Source organism: Musca autumnalis, unplaced genomic scaffold, assembly GCF_047663935.1.
Source record: "Musca autumnalis isolate F117 unplaced genomic scaffold, ASM4766393v1 scaffold_3, whole genome shotgun sequence".
Classification (NCBI taxonomy): domain Eukaryota; kingdom Metazoa; phylum Arthropoda; class Insecta; order Diptera; family Muscidae; genus Musca; species Musca autumnalis.
Window position 1 is genome coordinate 185,144,005 of NW_027411866.1, and position 18,740 is coordinate 185,162,744.

The following is an 18,740-nucleotide window of genomic DNA, read 5'->3' on the forward strand; positions in this document are numbered from 1 at the left end:
AAATGTCAGCCCAATCCGTGAGGTACCCATAAACAACCTAATGGTGTTAAAACGAAATTTCGGAAATGCCAAGGCCCATATCTCGAGAAGTATGGAATTCCCCACCGGAAGAAATATACATCATTGTGTTCAGGGTCCTATGGTATAAATTTCAGCCCGATCAGAGAGGTGCCTCCAAATTGGTTGGATCAAAAAGGATAAAAACAAACACATTTGCAGGCTTTAAAGACCCAATTTTTATATTAAAGATTATAGCTCTGTTCCTTTACGTGCAAGAATCTTCAAGTTTCACCTCCTTTTACTCGAAAAGTGTTCCCTTACTTGATGTAAACATACAATTGATATGAGTGCAGTTCACAACCTTTACTACTTTTGCCATTTTTATAAGATTTGTTCCACAAACATCCCATAAGGGACAAGGGAGTGCACCCCGATTCATATTAGCTCAATGATATGGGACCTACAGTTTATCAACGCGTCCGAAAGGCGTGTCTAAGACATCACTTTTGTAGAGGAGTTTTACATGGATGAAATACTCAGGAAATGTCGCCAACATTATTGAGGGGTATTTTGGCACCGTTGAAAAGTGTTTTGATGTTGCCTGGGAATCGCCCGGGGAATCGAACCCACGACCTTATGTTAGCAAGGCGATGTGCATACCATTGCACCACGGTGGCACCCACCACTTTTACCATTTAAAGGAACAGACCGTATATGTAAAATGATCCCGCTTTTAATTTATGGTCTGTTCCTTTACTTTTGAAAATAGTAAAACTGGCAAAAGTAGCAAAAGTTGTAATCTCCTTCCATATGAATTGTATGGTGTCTGAAGTAAAGGAACGCTTTTCGAGTAAAAAGTTGTAAAACTTGAAGATTCTTGCACGTAAAGGAACAGGGCTTTAATTATAATTTTTTGTTCGAAAATCTAAACGTTCGGCGTTAACAAGGCACATTTATATAAGGTAGATGCATGAATTACAACAACAAACAAATTTACAAAAACAACATTGTTGTTCATGGTAGAACAAATACAAGGTAAAGTTAATACTACAACAAATACAACTCGAACAACAACCACAAAGGAATTTGTTTTTGTTTGCAAACCTTAGTGTCAACGTAAATGTAAACAAAACAAGGAAATGTCTATAAATTATTGAAATTTAAAAAAACTAATAATTTTTCACATTTGTTTGAATATTTTGGAAAACATGAATGAAAACTCGTTAGATTTTCAATTTGAATGTTTCCCCCAGCCAGCAATTGGGAGTGAGTGAGTCACTTCCTCTATCAAAAGTAATCGCTTTCTGAACTTCTATTCTAGAAAATAGCGATCCTTTATCATTTTACAATAACAATTGCATTGCTGTCCCTTTTTTAACTTCTTGAATAACTACCTAGTGTCAGAAAAGGAGATCGAAATTCTATTATTGCTTTTTTACACTAACAATGCTACTACTTACGACTATCGCATGGGCAGACACTTTCTCTGGTCAATGCAGACACTTCGATTCTTTACGTTCATTTGAGGCGTGTACAACCTTAAACTAATATAAGACTTTAGCCTATCTGGTGTTTATAAGGTACGGTGGTGCAGTGGTAAGCATGTTCGCTTTGCATTCTTAAGGTCAGGGGTTTGATTCCCGGGCCAGGCAACATAACATTTTTAAAAGTACAAAAATTAATGAAGATGGCAATTTCATCTAAGGATAGTGTTCTTTAAAAACGTATGTAATTTGAAACATTAATTAGAATAGTAAAAAATTAAAATTAAAAGAATAACAACAGATAAAATGAAAAACGAAATAAAAATGTTTTTTTTTTTCGTCACAACCAATTTTATCGCTAAAAGTACTTCTAGGAAGTCTCGAAAGCGGCATTCACAAGTAGTGTCGTGGACGTGGTTCATTTCTTCCCGAACGGTGTGCCTACTTCAATTAGAATGCGAGATCGCGGATGTGTATTTCTATCGCCTGGGAGTGACTGCTTCGGGTAATGGGCGATAATAAATGCTTGCTGGGATCATTCCACTAAATGCATAATTTCTCGCAGAAAGTAGAATACTTGCAAAAATGTTTCGGGTCGCTGGTAATTCATTGAAAAAAGAGAAGATGTTTCAATCATTTGCTTTTGAAAACAAAAAAGCACATGTTTATTAGGGCTTTATTCTTTTCAAGTTTAAGAAAATATCACACATATTAACAAATATTGTACCGCCTCTATAAGCGGTGTTTTAGTGTGCGGCATGTCGTTCGGACCTGGAGGAGGTTACATGTCAATGATATGAAGCCGTCTTTATGGGAAATAGTTTTTTTTTTCTGATGAATAAATTTGTTCTTCAAAAATATATATCCCTAATATACATCGAACATAGAAATAAATACATAAAATGTCGAATGGAATTTGACACTAACACTACAACCCAGTTCAGTCAGCTGGGTATTGCTGCTACCTTTTCTTGTTCTACCATGATTGTTGTTACTGAATATTAAATGTCAAAGAAAATATTGCATAAAAGGGTCATTCTAAAAATTTTCTCAGGAAAAAGTAACACATTTTGAAATTTCATGAATAGACCCTATTACATTTTGAAAACCAAATTTACAAAAAAAAAGTAAAAATACAGGTGATTATCACATCTACCTTCTATAAATGTGCCTTGGGCGTTAATATTTCGAACCGTATCAACTTCGTACGTTACGTGATGACTATTTGCAAAAATATGTAACGTGTTCAGTGCTGACAACCTTACGCTGCGTTTTTTTAAACTAAATAAAAGCGTCAGCGATAAAATTGACGAAAAACGCTTGCATTGTGTTTGAACATAAAAACGATTGTTTACAAAGTCGCTTGGCTGAACACACACCTCCAGAACATATGCTTTCACGAATAACAAAAAAAGTAAACAACTTTTTTTGGAAATAAACATGGAATATATACGTCGTTGCCGAATTTGTTTAAATGATTCCGCCGATCGCTATTTTGATATATTCGATAATTGTAAGTCTTCATTTACCTATGCCGATAATATACGGCACATAGCCGAAGTGGATATTCAACAAAATGACGGTCTGACACAAAAAATATGCTGTAATTGTGCGGAAGAAATTCGAAATATTTTTGAATTTGGTTTATTGATACGACATGGTGATGAGGTACTGCGAAAGGAACTGCTGGAGCAGCAGAAGGAGGAAATAATTCAAGTAGCCGAGGATGAAAACATTCAAATATTGGATGACGAAGATTGTTTTATAACCGAAGATGTTGGTGATGGTGGTGAAGGCTTGTCTGTGCTGGAAGGGGAAGAAGTGTTGACAGTGGATGATGAATTGGTGGAGGAATATGTAAGTATGAATGGACATGAAATTTATAACTGGAATTAATTTTAAATTGTATTTCAAGGGTTCCCATCATGATGAGGGCCATTATCAAATAATTGAAGAAGACATTTTCGAAGTTGTGGAAGATACCTTGGACTCCAGCAACCAACTTGAACCTGGTTCTAAAGAAAGTAAAGAAACAAATGGCCACCTGGAAGAGCTGGCACAAGTTGCATCTACCCAACAAAATGTCTTGCTTATTAAGGGACAAACACATGAGGATTATTATTCCGAAGATGAGTGTGATGATGATTATCTAATACCTTACAATGCCACCGAAGAAGCATACTATAATTTCAAACCTCCTAAATGGAAATGTATAGAATGTAAAAGTGTACTGCGTGGAGATGTTTCCTATGAAGGCCATATGAATATCCATAAACAATTACATCCTCATAAATGTCCACAATGTAGACGTCAATTTCGTTGTCGAAATGCTCTGAAAAAACACAAGGCGCGGAGGCATAATACTCAGCAACAAGCCAATTCCAATCAACCCAACCAAATGCCTCAAAATGCAACAGATGATCACACCGGATCTTACAAGTGTCCTGACTGTAATGAGGTGTTTGAAAGTGATGGTGAATTTCTTTTCCATGAACTTAGCCTAACACATGGTAATCGTTGTCATTTAACATTCTGTCCATTTTGTCCTAATGGCGGTGGTGATGGATCAGGCAACTTAATGGAACATTTACAAAGTTCCCACATACACACAGAACAACAAAAACAACGCGTAGAAGCAGTTACAGATTCCGATTTAGCATTTCAATGCGAATCTTGTTCGCATCTATATAAAACCATTGATGAATTACATGACCATCAAGATCAATGCAATTTATCCGCAACAGAGGAGCAAGAAATAAATATTGATGATGATCAATGTGAGGAGAGCATGTTGGAGTCTATCGATATGATTGTCCATTGTGAAGTGTGTAACAGGAAGGTGTTGAAGAGAAATATAAAGCGACATATGTTGGGTCATGAACGAAAGGATAAAAAGTCTAAGGAGGATAGTAATACATTGCTATGTGCATATTGTCGTAAGTATCTGTTTTAAATAACCGATTTTTATTAGAAGATAAGGAAAGGGTTTAGCATAACCGAAAACCTTTTGTGACCCATGAGATCGATCGACTTTTAAGACATTAACTCTAAAGACAAATTCCACCACTACACCAAAATTTCTCTCTTCTACCCATGTATTTTTTGACTGGGCTCTTCTAGCAGGCTCTGGTTCTATCTCCAGGTCTAAAAAGTTAGTTTGGCGGGGCAGCTGAAAATCGAAAATCTGTCGAAAACTCCTGTACCGAATGCACTTTATTCCGAAATGGTGTATAAGAGCACCCTTTCGTTCCGAAAAGCTGTATAAGAGCACCCTTTCTTTCCGAAAGGGTGTATAAGATCACCCTTTCTTTCCGAAAGGGTGTATAAGATCACCCTTTCTTTCCGAAAAGCTGTATAAGAGCACCCTTTCTTTCCGAAAGGGTGTATAAGAGCACCCTTTCCTTCCGAAAGCGTGTATAAGAGAACCCTTTCTTTCTGAAAGGGTGTATAAGAGCACTTTTTCCGAAATGGTGTATAAGAGCATTCTTTCTTTCCGAAAGGGTGTATAAGAGCATTCTTTCTTTCCGAAAGGGTGTATAAGATCACCCTTTCTTTCCGAAAAGATGTATAAGAGCACCCTTTCTTTCCGAAAGGGTGTATAAGAGCACCCTTTCTTTCCGAAAGGGTGTATAAGATCACCCTTTCGTTCCGAAAAGCTGTATAAGAGCACCCTTTCTTTCCGAAAGGGTGTATAAGATCACCCTTTCTTTCCGAAAGGGTGTATAAGATCACCCTTTCTTTCCGAAAAGCTGTATAAGAGCACCCTTTCTTTCCGAAAGGGTGTATAAGATCACCCTTTCTTTCCGAAAGGGTGTATAAGATCACCCTTTCTTTCCGAAAAGCTGTATAAGAGCACCCTTTCTTTCCGAAAGGGTGTATAAGAGCACCATTTCCTTCCGAAAGCGTGTATAAGAGAACCCTTTCTTTCTGAAAGGGTGTATAAGAGCACTTTTTCCGAAATGGTGTATAAGAGCATTCTTTCTTTCCGAAAGGGTGTATAAGATCACCCTTTCTTTCCGAAAAGATGTATAAGAGCACCCTTTCTTTCCGAAAGGGTGTATAAGAGCACCCTTTCTTTCTGAAAGGGTGTATAAGAGCAACCTTTAATTCCGAAAGGGTGTATAAGAGCACACTTTTTCCGAAAGCGTGTATAAGAGCACCCTTTCTTTCCGAAAAGGTGTATAAGAACACCCTTTTTTCCCATTCTTTCCGAAAGTTGTAATAAGAACATCCTTTCTTTACGAAATGATGTATAAGAACATCCTTTCTTTCCGAAAGGGTGTATAAGAGGACCCTTTCTTTCCGAAAGGGTTTATAAGAGCACCCTTTCTTTCCGAAAGGTTGTATAAGAGCAATTTGTTTCCGAAATGGTGTATAAGAGCACCCTTTCTTTTCGAAAGGGTGTATAAGAGCACACTTTTTTCCGAAAGGGTGTATAAGAGCACCCTTTTTTCCTAAAGGGTGTATAAGAGCACCCTTTCTTTCCGAAAGGGTGTATAAGAGCACCCTTTTTTCCTAAAGGGTGTATAAGAGCACCCTTTCTTTCCGAAAGGTTGTATAAGAGCAATTTGTTTCCGAAATGGTGTATAAGAGCACCCTTTCTTTCCGAAAGGGTGTATAAGAGCACACTTTTTTCCGAAAGGGTGTATAAGAGCACACTTTTTTCCGAAAGGGTGTACAAGAGCACACTTTCTTTCCGAAAGCGTGTATAAGAACACCTTTTCTTTCGGAAAAGGTGTATAAAATAACCTTTTCTTTCCTAAAGGGTGTATAAGAGCACCCATTCTTTCCGAAAGGTTGTATAACAGCACCCTTTGTTTCCGAAATGGTGTATAAGAGCAACCTTTCGTTCCAAAATGGTGTATAAGAGCACCCTTTCGTTCCAAAATGGTGTATAAGAGAACACTTTCTTCCCGAAAGGGTGTATAAGCGCACCCTTTCTTTCCAAAAGGGAATATAAGAGTACACTTTCTTTCCCAAAGGGTGTATAAGAGCACCCTTTCTTTCCGAAAGGGTGTATAAGAGTACGCTTTCTTTCCCAAAGGGTGTATAAGAGCACCCTTTCTTTCCGAAAGGGTGTATAAGAGCACGCTTTATTTCCGAAAGGGTGTATAAGAGCACCCTTTCTTTCCGAAAGGGTGTATAAGAGTACACTTTCTTTCCCAAAGGGTGTATAAGAGCACCCTTTCTTTCCGAAAGGGTGTATAAGAGCACCCTTTCTTTCCGAAAGGGTGTATAAGAGCACCCTTTCTTTCCGAAAGGGTGTATAAGAGCACCCTTTCTTTCCGAAAGGGTGTATAAGAGCACCCTTTCTTTCCGAAAGGGTGTATAAGAGCACCCTTTCTTTCCGAAAGGGTGTATAAGAGCACCCTTTCTTTCCGAAAGGGTGTATAAGAGCACCCTTTCTTTCCGAAAGGGTGTATAAGAGCACCCTTTTTTCCTAAAGGGTGTATAAGAGCACCCTTTCTTTCCGAAAGGGTGTATAAGAGCACCCTTTTTTCCTAAAGGGTTTATAATAGAACGCATTTCTTCCGAAAGGTTGTAATAAGAACACCCTTTCTTTACGAAAAGCTGTATAAGAGCACTCTTTCTTTCCAAAAGTTTATATAAGAGCACCCTTTCTTTCCGAAAGGTTGTATAAGAGCACCCTTTCTTTCCGAAAAGGTGTATAAGAGCACCCTTTCTTTCCGAAAGGTTGTATAAGAGCACGCTTTCTTTCCGAAAGGTTGTATAAGAGCACCCTTTGTTTCCGAAATGGTGTATAAGAGCAAACTTTCTTTTCGAAAGGTCGTATAAGAGCTCCCTTTGTTTCCAAAATGGTGTATAAGACCACCCTTTCTTTCCGAAAGGGTCTATAAATAAGAGCATCCTTTCTTTCCGAAAGGATCTATAGAAGGACCCTTTCTTTTAGTATAGGTCTATAGATACTGTCATACTGGAAGAATATTCGGCTCTTCATACAGATGATCCACTTATGACATAAGCCACCCTGTTTCAGTTTTCAGGGCAGCGTTCAGGTTTGAATGTTATGCTATTGCATTGCACTTATATTCGCAGGCCACATTGGTCCCGCGTAATTTTCCACAGACCGATTTATCGCGAAATATGTGATTTGTGGGACATATAAACGTCCATCTAATGGTCATTACATATCGCTTTTTAATAGCCATATTGGTTATATTGACACATGGCCTTTTCTTTCAAGTTCAAAAATATGTGAAAATGTGTGTTTAAATTAAAAACCAAAAAAATCTAATACAAACTCAATAACTTTGTCTGCAGCACGTGAATTTAAAACAACAAAATCCTTAAATCAACACGAACGCATCCACATAGATGAATCATCAGATACAGCATTTACATGTGACGATTGTGGTCGCCAGTATAAATCAAAAATTCTCTTGGATACACATCGCAAGCAGGCCCACAAGGAACGTGATAATGTCTGTACGATATGCGGCAATGCGTTTAAACTTAAAAATCAACTGGTAAATCATATGAAATTGCATTTGGAAAAGAATATACCGTGTCCACATTGTGATAAGAAATATGCCCGACAATTTGATTTAAACGTCCATCTACGTTCCCACACTGGAGAAATGCCTTATGCCTGCCATTTGTGTGATAAACGTTTTGCCATTAAGGTGCGGCTAACATATCATCTGCAAAAACATTACGGCGTTAAACATAGTTGTAAGGAGTGCACTGCTGTATTTAATTCGAAACAAAAACTTAAAACCCATTCATTCAAACACACCGGAATGCCATATCGTTGTGAGCTCTGTGAGAGTGGTTTCTCAACGAGAGTTGTGTAAGTTTTCTTATATTTATTTAGATTTTTGTTTATATTATTTAATTATTTTTTTATTTTTAGATTCAAACGCCACCTGTCCAGGGTCCACAATTCAACAATGTCGGATGAAGCCCTTAGTGAAATGTTCCAACGTAATACTGGCAAAACAATAAAAATCAAACAAATTAGTGCCAAAAATGAAAATGAATTTTGAAGAAATGAGTAATGTTAATTTGCTTTTAAGTGTTTAGATACATACGAGTATGTATGTAATTTCTGAGCTTGTACAAAATTTTATTGATAAATTTAAACTTAATTTTAATTGTAAACAAAAATATAAAATTACTTATTTATAAACCATTGTTTAAATCATTATTATATAAACCAAAATGAGTCAATTGATTTTTATACTTAAAAATTCCCTTCTCCTTTCCTGTGCACTTCGTTTGAAAATCGTTAGTCCCATGGGTCATAAAAACATTATGTTTATACCTTCAGTCTTTAGGATAATGAGGTTATATACGTACACTTCCATACGACCAAATTTGCCTCATTGAAATATTGGTTTTGCACTCCAAATGTTTGAACGGCAGACAATTTGAGTCGATTTAACCCTGTCCGTCTGGCTGGTGCGCACAATAACTCTTAAACGAATCAACAGATTCGGTTCAAACTTTGCACCTCGTAATATTTTGTCGAAATTTTACTTTGGATCGACTAAAATTATATTATTGTATAAAATGTACTATGAACAGAGGCCATATTTTAAAACTCAATGTCATTTCCGTAGGCAAGAAAAGTTTTGGAAGTTTTCCAAATTTTATATTGCAAGAATACCACTTGGGTTTGATATCCGACCATCGAGGGAAGTATGGAGAATAAAATTATAGCGTTGTACCAAAGACCACAAAGTTTACTAAAAACTTTAGTGAGATATGTTTCTAAAGGAGTGGCCTTAATATTGGGACATTTCAAAAACCACATCTCTAGAGGCTTCACATTACAAAAAAAATTGTAATGTTATGATCACAACTACTAAGCGCTACTAAAATATCAACACGATTCGAGAAGTAACCTTAAAGGCTGACTTCCGTATCATCAGTTAATTGGCAAATGTGTGAAGTATTATGTTTTTTAACGCCATAGTACTTAACAAGTGCCAAGCTACGTGTTTCAAAACGTCAAAAATGCGCATTTTTAACGCAGGTAAAAAGCAAACATGCATCATTCTGAAGCATTTTGTTGCATTTTCGAAGAACAATTCATGAGCGTGCAACTGAAATATTTTGACGAAGTTTAAACAACACAAAGTAAATGACGATACGGAAGTCAGCCAAACTGTATTAAAGCGCAAAGTGTTTCGGAGGATGTATTTAAAGACATATAAATGTGTTTTTGGGCCCCATGGGTCTATAGTCTTTTATGAAAATAAATTAAAGAAGGGTCTTGTCTACAAAAATATTAGCGGTATTCATGGTGGTAGATTTACAACTCTTGTATATGTACTAGGGTTTTTTACAACGAAGTAAGAACGTCTTTTTTGTGAATATTGCAAACAAATCAAAACATCTTAACATCATCGGCCTCCATTCTTTTATTCTTTTTATTTTTCCATTTTTCTACCCCAAAGCAAAATTACGACATAAAATAGGTCTGTACGATATCTTTCCCAGCTATAATTATTCAGCAACTTCTCTCAGTAAATTTTATTCTCTCAAGCAAGAAAAATTGCAGGAACCCAGCAAAATAAATTGGAAGTAGTCCAATGTAGACTAGTTCTTTCACGGCATGTTTTTATGCAGTTCAAACGGAGTCGTGAAAATGGCACTCCATTCCTCACATTTTAACCGCATTTGGATGCAATCCAAAGAATCACATCCATTTGTCACATTTTAACAACATCCGGAGGCAGTTCAACGGAGTCGTGAAAAAGGCACTCCAATTCCTCACAATTTAACAGCATCCGAAAGCAGTGCAAACGGAGTCGTGAAAAATGCACTCCGTTCACTACATTTTATTAGCAGTTGTTAGAGATCCCTACATGTACATAAATCAGTTTGTACATCTCTACATTTCCAAAAAGAGATAATCGTGTTAACATTTCCAAACATTTGTTAATACAAACTAAATAATATTTAATTTGTGAACATTTTTCCGGTAACTCACGAGAAGAAAATTTCTCAATGGAGTGCTGTTGGAGTACATGTCGAAATCTTAACTGGTGATGGGAAGACAATATCAAACCCATTTAGCAGATGAAGCAAAAGCACTTAAGCTTGGATTAAATGAAGAGCGGAGGAAACTCACATGTTTGCGATTGAATTCAATTTTCATAATTTGTGTTAATTTAATAAAGTTATTAATATTTTTGTTTTACACAAATAATAAATGCATTTTATCTTGTTATTCAAAACACGTGCTCTGGACTGCCTCCTATTCTACCCCAAAGGATCAGTTAAAATGCAATGCCAAAGGGTCAGTTAAAATGCAGTGCCAAAGGTTCAGTTAAAATGCAATGCCAAAGGGTCAGTTAAAATGCGGTGCAATGGAGTGCCTCTTTCCGGGGTCACTCCCTTGTAAAAATCATGAGTGAAAATTCATAATTTGATGCACTTCCAAATCACTTGTACGTATCATTTAACTGCCTCTTTGGAGGCAAACTTTTCGCTGGGAACTTTTCGCTGGGAACTTATCGAACAACCAATTTTTGGGTTATAGTACACACCTAATAAAGCTCAAAAGAAAGTGACGCCAAAACAATCAGCTGTTTTACGCCCTTGTAAAATTATAGTACATGGTCTGTTCCTTTACTTTTGAAAATGGTAAAACCGGCAAAAGTAGTAAAAGTTGTAAACTGCTCCCATATGAATTGGTGTCTGAAGGAAGGAACAGGGCTGTAATGTTTACAATTGGTCTGTTCCTTTACTTTTGAAAATAGTTAAAGTGGTAAAAGTTGTAAGCTGCTACCATATGAATTGTATAGTGTCTGAAGTAGAGGAACGCTTTTCGAGTAAAAAGTAGTAAAACTTAAAGTTTCTTGCACGTAAAGGAACAGAGCTAATACTATTAGGTCGAGGAAATTAACAAACCTGTGGTAACACCCGAGCAAGTACTGCAACGAAAGCATGTGATTATGTTGCTTTGCTGGAAGAATCTGCCTCCTCATGTTGATGGTCCACTGAAGAGGTAAGGAGGCACCTGTTGCAGTTCTTAGGGCGGCATTCTGACAGGTTTATATATATTTTTATCGCGTTGCACTTATATTCGCGGACCAAACTGGCGCCGCATAGCTTATAACAGATCGACCTATCGCGTTATACATATGTGTTCAACAAAGTTTAATTATCTGCACCCGGCTTGGGGACCTTGTTCATCAACTTGTCGCAGATAACTATGGCATGCGCGATCGACGTAAACATACTGTCCAATGTTAACCCTAGGATATTGGGGGATTTCAGTTGGCATCGACCAGGACATGCACCTCTGTGCTTATCTCCGCAGTCCATGTGGTGAATAGAATGGCCGTAGACATATTGACAGATATTTTCGTATTCCTCGTATTAAGAATGGCGGTACGATCCGTCAAAAATAGGAGTTCAGCGTTTCCTAAAGGCACTACGGAAGGTACCTGACGCCAAAATCGTACATAAGCCGCATACGTAACAATCTCAATACCGTCTGGACGAAGTGAAATATAGTAAAGGTAGAGGTTAAACAGTTCCGGTGATCATGGGCGCTATGAACTTTATATTTGAATACTGGACCATATAGTAGACACCATAAGCCGGTATGCCATATGAAGATCCGATGACGTAATTACAGCTTAAAGTACTCAAAATATGCAATTTTTACAAGGTCCTTCGTATGGTTTCTATATTTTTTGGATATTCATTATAATTATTTCAAAAATTTTTTGTATCGAGCATGCAACATCTCCTTGATATATTAGTGTCGAAAAACCGGTAAAAACCGTAAAAAACGATTTTGCGCTATATCTCAAGAACAAGAGCTGATGGAGAAAAACCGAGACCGATTTGAAAAGAACTCGTCGATTTCAGTTAGAAAGGAACAAAATTTCGGTTGAAACAAAAGTCGCGTTGACCAGTGTAATCGGCAACTGGACAGCTATTTCTGACGCTGGGGAGAAGTAAATCCTCAAAAGTCTTTGCTACGGGCGACAAAAGCGATATCGGCTTGTACGATTCGCCTTTGCTTGTGTCCTTGCCTGGCTTCAGTAGCGGCACCACCCTGCCCATTTTACAGATTTCGGGCGCAATGTGTTTGGCTAGCGACGGGTTGAAAAGTTATCAATGAAAACTATTGTGAAATTCTCAACTCCCAGCTTATCCAGCTGTTTCAGCATTATGGAGATGTCACAAAGGCCCAACACTTTTGACGTTTTAGTATTTCTGATGGCATTCGCAACATTGTAGATTATGGTGATTCCTCATCGGCAGGAAGAGATCTTAGGTGACGTAGTGCTCTTCTCTTGACACTATCACTCCCGGGGTTCATGACAAATTGTCCATTAAAATAAGGGGTCGATTATGGATAGCAACTCAACTGTAGTTGCGTTGCCAGAAGAGAAAATCAAGCAATTGAAATGAGTAAAAAGAGGGAGATTTGTGTAAAATTCAATCAATATCAGTGTTTTGAACCTTCAGTTATTAATTTAATTGTAAAAATGTATAAATTTTAATGCGGAAATAGAAAATTCTTTTACTAAACTTTCTGTGGGCAACGCAACTGGAGTTGGGTTGCTATCCATAACACTGTGAACCGAAATTTTGGGGGGTGGAAAATTCCTTTTGGGGATGAAAGCTCTTGGTGAATATATACAGCGTGATGAATATTTTGCTGAAGACCCTATAAGCGACAACGCGACAAAATCGATTAGTTGTCAATGAGAACCGTACCTAAAATTTTCTGAGCAACATTTTTGCAGAACATTTCGAGGCTGAAAAACGTCATCTTGTGGTACTTTTATGGCGGCTCTTAAAATAAAGGACGAAAAGGATATTGAAGGAAGCGAGATAGAAGGTCAAAATGCTCTACGAAAATAATCCTCATTTGATTTGGCTGAAGAAATGTGATCTCAAAAATAAAATAAAACAACAGAGGACAAAGATATAACGCTAATATCTGAGGGCTTATAGGGTCTCCAGCAAAATATTCATCACGCCATATCTCAAAAGTCCGACTTACGGCGGATCTGTCCTTCTGGGTTCTGTATATACTCACCAAGAGCTTTCATCTTCAAAAGGAATTTTCCACCCCCCAGACTTTGAGCTCCAATTTGTTGCACAGTGTAATCGACCCCTAAATGTTACACCTTCGGATCAGTCAGCGTAACGTTGCCAAACCTTACTGAGACTCTATCTTCCTTCTTCCGGTTTTCGAGAATTTTCATGTATTTCTGAATGATATTGGCAATATTTAACTTTCTCCTTACAATTTGCCGTTCAATCGGCCCTTTATTTGCCATATCGTGTAATCCATTGTTTGGAATTTTATTTGGACATTACAATTCAAAGCCTTGGTAAAAAAGTATTTGCAAATTGGATGATATGGTAATTATTATTGGTCAAATTTCACCTCCATCTAGAGCAGTGTAGACTTCTCACATGCCATTGAACAAAGGAATTTTTGATCACCAGGTTTTATGACCATCCTAGAGTCATCGTTTCGTCGCTTACACAAGGTATACCCTATCCATTTCAACTTTCTCCTTGCAACTTGTTGGCCAGCAAACAGTTCTTCAATTACCATATTTCAATTTTGAGCCAAAGCATTTTATTTGTACTTATTTTGATAAAAAAAAATACTTGCACTTTTTATATAATGGCTTAAATGCCGCTTCCACACTTCCCTCGAGAAATGCATAAAAAGATTTCTGTTTAGTAAAATATCTGGTTTGATCACCTCTCTTCAATCGGTTGTCAACATCCACTTCAACGTCATCTTCTGTTGACACGGTGACCCCGAGATAACAAAACTTTTGTAGATATTTTATAGTTTTGTTTTTGAATTTTGATTTTTCTGTCGATTCTAGAGTTGCGAGGTGAGTATTAAAATATGTTCTAAATCATCTATTAATAAGCCTTTTAATGGAATTTTTATTTAAAGAAATTTATGATACATTTTTATACCCTCCACCATATGGTATAATTAAATTTGTCATTCAGTTTGTAACACATCGAAGTATTCGTCGGAGACCCTATAAAGTATATATATTACACTGTGCTACAGTGAAAATTTGCAGGGGTTCTAATGCATAAATTCGGTTTTGTGGGAGTCCACAGAAAACGAAAATACCTTTGGTTTCTTTGGGTCACTTCGGTTTTTCATTTTATAACGGTAAATGCAGTGAAAACTGGGCTTTCTTGGATTTTCAACTTTAAACAGACATTACATCTTTTTTCCACAACCGATTTGCACACACTATTTTTCATTTAAAGGGGAGAGTAATGCCTTTCTAACAAGCCATAGATTTTTAAAATCGGCTAACAAATGGCTAAGTAATAGTGGTTTAAGTGTGACAAAAACGCATTAAAAAACAGTAAATTGTTTTTCCTTGTGCTCTAGGCTGCGTAAATGACACCTAACAGTACAATTATTTACTGTTAGCAAGTAGGAAATTTAGTTGGCTTTCCAAAATAGGAAAAACCAACAAAATGTTCCTTTATAAAACATTGATACCTTGTGCGTAATTGTTAAGCAGGATAATCACAATTAGAATCATACATGCTAAGATACCCATCTTTTATAAAGGAAAATATGAAAAAAACCAAAAAGTTGAAACACAAAAAATGCCATAACGCGTTCATTTTTCAACGAATTTTGTTGGTTTTTCCCATTTTGGAAAGCCAACTAAATTTCCTACTTGCTAACAGTAAATAATTGTACTGTTAGGTGTCGTTTACGCAGCCTAGAGCACAAGGAAAAACATTTTACTGTTTTTTAATGCGTTTTTGTCACACTTAAACCACTATTACTTAGCCATTTGTTAACCGATTTTGAAAATCTATGGCTTGTTCGAAAGGGATTACTCTCCCCTTTATAATGAAAAACAGTGTGTGCAAATCGGTTGTGAAAAAAAGAAGTAATGTCCGTTTAAATTTGAAAATCCAAGAAAGCCCATTTTTCACTACATTTACCGTTATAAAATCAAAACCCGAAGTGACCCAAAGAAACCAAAGGTATTTTCGTCTTCTATGGACTCCCACAAAACCGAATTTGTGCATTAGAAATCCTGCAAAAAAATTTTGTCCACTTTTGTATCACAGTGTTATTGATCAGCATAAAATTCTATGTCGATTTAACAATGTCCGTCCGTCTGTCTGTTGAAATCAAGATACAGCTCGCAATTTTAAAGACAGAGAGTCAATATTTGGTACAGAAGTTTTTATTACTTGCAGAATGGTTGGTATTGAAAATGGGATATATCGCTCCACGTTTTGATATAGCCCCCATAGAACAGTACCTCCCGATTTTCGGTATTTTTAAAGTTTTAGCTTCATTATCCTACCAAAATGGCTGAAATTTGGTATGTATTCTTCTTTAGGGGTATAAAACTTTCCCCCAGAATTTTGTCGGTATCGGCCGACGCCTTCATTTAGCCCCCATAGAACGGTACCTCCCGATTTTCGGTATTTTGAAGGTTTTAGCTTCATTATCACACTGAAATGCCTGAAATTTGGTACTTAGTCTACGTTAGTGGTATAAAACTTTCCCCCAGAACTTTGTCGGTATTGGTCCATGCCTTCACATGGCCCCCATAGATCGGTACCTCCCGATTTTCGGTATTTTGAACGTTGTGGCCTCAATATTCCACCGAAATGGCTGAAATTTGGTATTCAGACATCGTTGGGGGTACTCAAACGTCCCCTTTAAATTTGTCGGTATAGGTCCACGCCTTCATATACGCCCCATGGAAAGGTACCTCCCGATTTTCCACCAAAGTGGCTGAAATTTGGTATTTAGACTTCAATGTGACATAAAAAATTGTTCGCCAGAAATTTGTCTGTACAGGACCACGCTTTCATATTGCCCCATTTCCGACTAAAATTCGTCGGTTAGGTCCACGTTTCGATATAGCCCCCTTAGAGTTATAAAATATTTCAGAAGAGTATTATCAGTATAGGCCCACGTCTTCCTATATCCCCATAGGAGCGTACTTCTTGATTTTCGATATTTTTTAGTTTTAGCCACATTCTTTTATCGAAATATAGGAAATTTGGTATTTAGTCTTCTTTGAGTTTAAAAACTTTCCGTCAGAAATTTGTCGGTATAGATCGACGTTTTGAAATAGCCCCCATAGAACGGTGCCTCACATTGTTTTTCCGAAATTGCTGAAATTTAGTATTAAGTCTTCTTCATACACGAAAGGAAACTAATTATTCCATTTTACTTCAATACAACTTGTGGTGGAGGGTATAACAAGTTCCGCCCGGCCGAACTTAACGCCGTTCTTACTTGTTGATTTTAAAAGGTTGAATGATTATTCGTCCAATAAAGTCTGAATGGTATGACTGATGTCCAATGTTGTGAATATACAAACAATTTATATACAGACAATAATAGGTTTTAAGTGCTATATAGTACTAGAAAATAATAAAACCTTTTGTTGGTACAGTCGATGTATTGAAAATAGAATGGGGATATTCATTATTAGCATAGTAACCGATTTTTTTGTACGCATATACATAGTTTTAATATTCAAATTCAGTCTGCTAATCCAATTTGATCTGCATATCGTTGATGTTACGAGATATCAAATACATATATCAAAAAAAATATCAAAAAAATATACATATGTCATTGTGTGAAATGTAAATGTAATTATTAAGTCTCCATTCGTTTCTCTCACTGATTTTATTGATAGTCACATCATCCACCATGAACTACTCCGTTGTTCACAAGATGATACTTATTTATTTGCACATTCGTATTCTGATATCTACCTCTAATACTTCTCTCATCGATCCAATAATCTTGGGCCCATGTGACAAAACATTAATAAAGTTGTAAAATCCATACACAGACAACAACAATTAGCCTAAAGATTTTCTTATTTATTTTCTTCCAGCTGAGATATTCTCTCATCATGATGATTTGAATTTACACTTTCGCCTTATACATTACGACACTCCATTCGATAATCACGATACAAATGAATATTATGATATATTTCATGAGTACATTGAAGAATCCTATATTCTAAGAGGAGACAACCACCACACAAAGGCTGATATTGATGATGGACGGCGAATAAAGCCGCATGCGGAAGCACCAAAATATATATGTCCGATATGTGGTAATATATTTAGTGGTCATGCTCAATTATCGGCCCATAAACGTTTACACAAAGAACGTCCATACAAATGCACTCTATGCACTAAAAGCTATCCGCGTAGAGTTGAACTTGAAATACACATGCGTAGCCATACAGGCGAAATGCCATATGTATGTCATTTGTGCAATAAACGTTTTGCTATTAAGGTACGCTTAACCTATCATTTGCAAAAACACGAAGGAATAAAACACACCTGTCCATACTGCAATGCTGTCTACGATAATCGCAACAAATTAAAGGCACATTTATTTAAACACACCGGTATGCCGTACAGATGTGAAATATGTCCAGGTGTGGGATTTGATAGACGAATAAGGTGAGTAGTAGTAGTAGTGGGAGAAATTATCAGTGTTATTCAGAAAATATAAAATCCCGGTGAGTTTTCTCACTCTCTGTCCTTTAAGTTGAAAACGACAGATAGGCAAAACTCACGGCTAACTTACACTTAGATTAAGGCTGTATTTGTTAGTGGGGGGATATTATTTGTTTACCCAGTGGGCGGGCAGACGAGAAATATTTCATAAGAAATTGTTGAGTTCTTCCTCTTTCTGCTGCACATAAAATATTTAATCGTCTAACTACAGAGTAATGGTATGATCAAACAATCCCCCTTAGCAAAATAGTTGCATACGCTCATGCCTAAAATAGTTTGTTTTGCTCTTGTTTCAACACACGTTTAAATATTTAAATTTTTTGTTTCAGGTTTGCCAATCACATGCAAAGAATTCATCAACGCATATTAACCGACGACGAATTGGCTGATATATTTGCTAAAAATACTGGAAAAACAATTCGCTTTAAAGCAACTTAATAAAAATGGAAGTAGTTTTATGGAAAAATGGAACAAGTTTTTTTTTTCATTTATATAGCAGAACTTTATGGTAATTTTGTATTTTTACAGTGTTTTTAAAACTTATAAAAGCACAGTGGACATTTAGTGATAATATTTACGTATGTTATATTCCGTTATTATAAATTCAGCCTGTCTTAGCGAAAGAAGTATGTTTGGACGAAATCCGTTTCAGACTATTTGGATTTAAATTAGCCCTGTCCGACTGGCTGGCTGGCTGGGTGAGGCGCACTAAAACTCTCGAATGAATCAAGCGAA

The 18,740-nt window shown here is 36.7% G+C and overlaps 1 protein-coding gene across 2 annotated transcripts; it reads left to right on the forward strand.

Moving 5' to 3' along the window:
- The first annotated feature begins 2,703 nt into the window (after positions 1–2,703).
- Positions 2,704–18,476, forward strand: LOC141398581 (uncharacterized). 2 transcript variants are annotated; one of them, XM_073975981.1, is made up of 4 exons: positions 2,704–3,341; positions 3,400–4,420; positions 7,767–8,295; positions 8,359–8,634. In XM_073975981.1, exons 1-4 carry the CDS (start codon positions 2,925–2,927, stop codon positions 8,489–8,491), a joined length of 2,100 nt encoding a protein of 699 aa, XP_073832082.1. In that variant the 5' UTR covers positions 2,704–2,924; the 3' UTR covers positions 8,492–8,634. The 2 variants fall into 2 exon arrangements, with proteins under 2 accessions (XP_073832082.1, XP_073832081.1); XM_073975980.1 differs by lacking the exons at positions 7,767–8,295; positions 8,359–8,634 and adding exons at positions 17,366–17,948; positions 18,335–18,476 and having other exon boundaries at positions 2,834–3,341.
- Positions 18,477–18,740: the final 264 nt, after the last annotated feature.

Excerpts from the sequence above, each read along its gene's own strand:
- LOC141398581 (XM_073975980.1), top strand. The coding sequence starts at position 2,925 with ATGGAATATATACGTCGTTGCCGAATTTGTTTAAATGATTCCGCCGAT. Across the intron at positions 3,342-3,399 it reads ATGAATTGGTGGAGGAATAT|GGTTCCCATCATGATGAGGG; the intron begins GTAAGTATGAAT and ends TTGTATTTCAAG. Across the intron at positions 17,949-18,334 it reads GGATTTGATAGACGAATAAG|GTTTGCCAATCACATGCAAA; the intron begins GTGAGTAGTAGT and ends TTTTTGTTTCAG.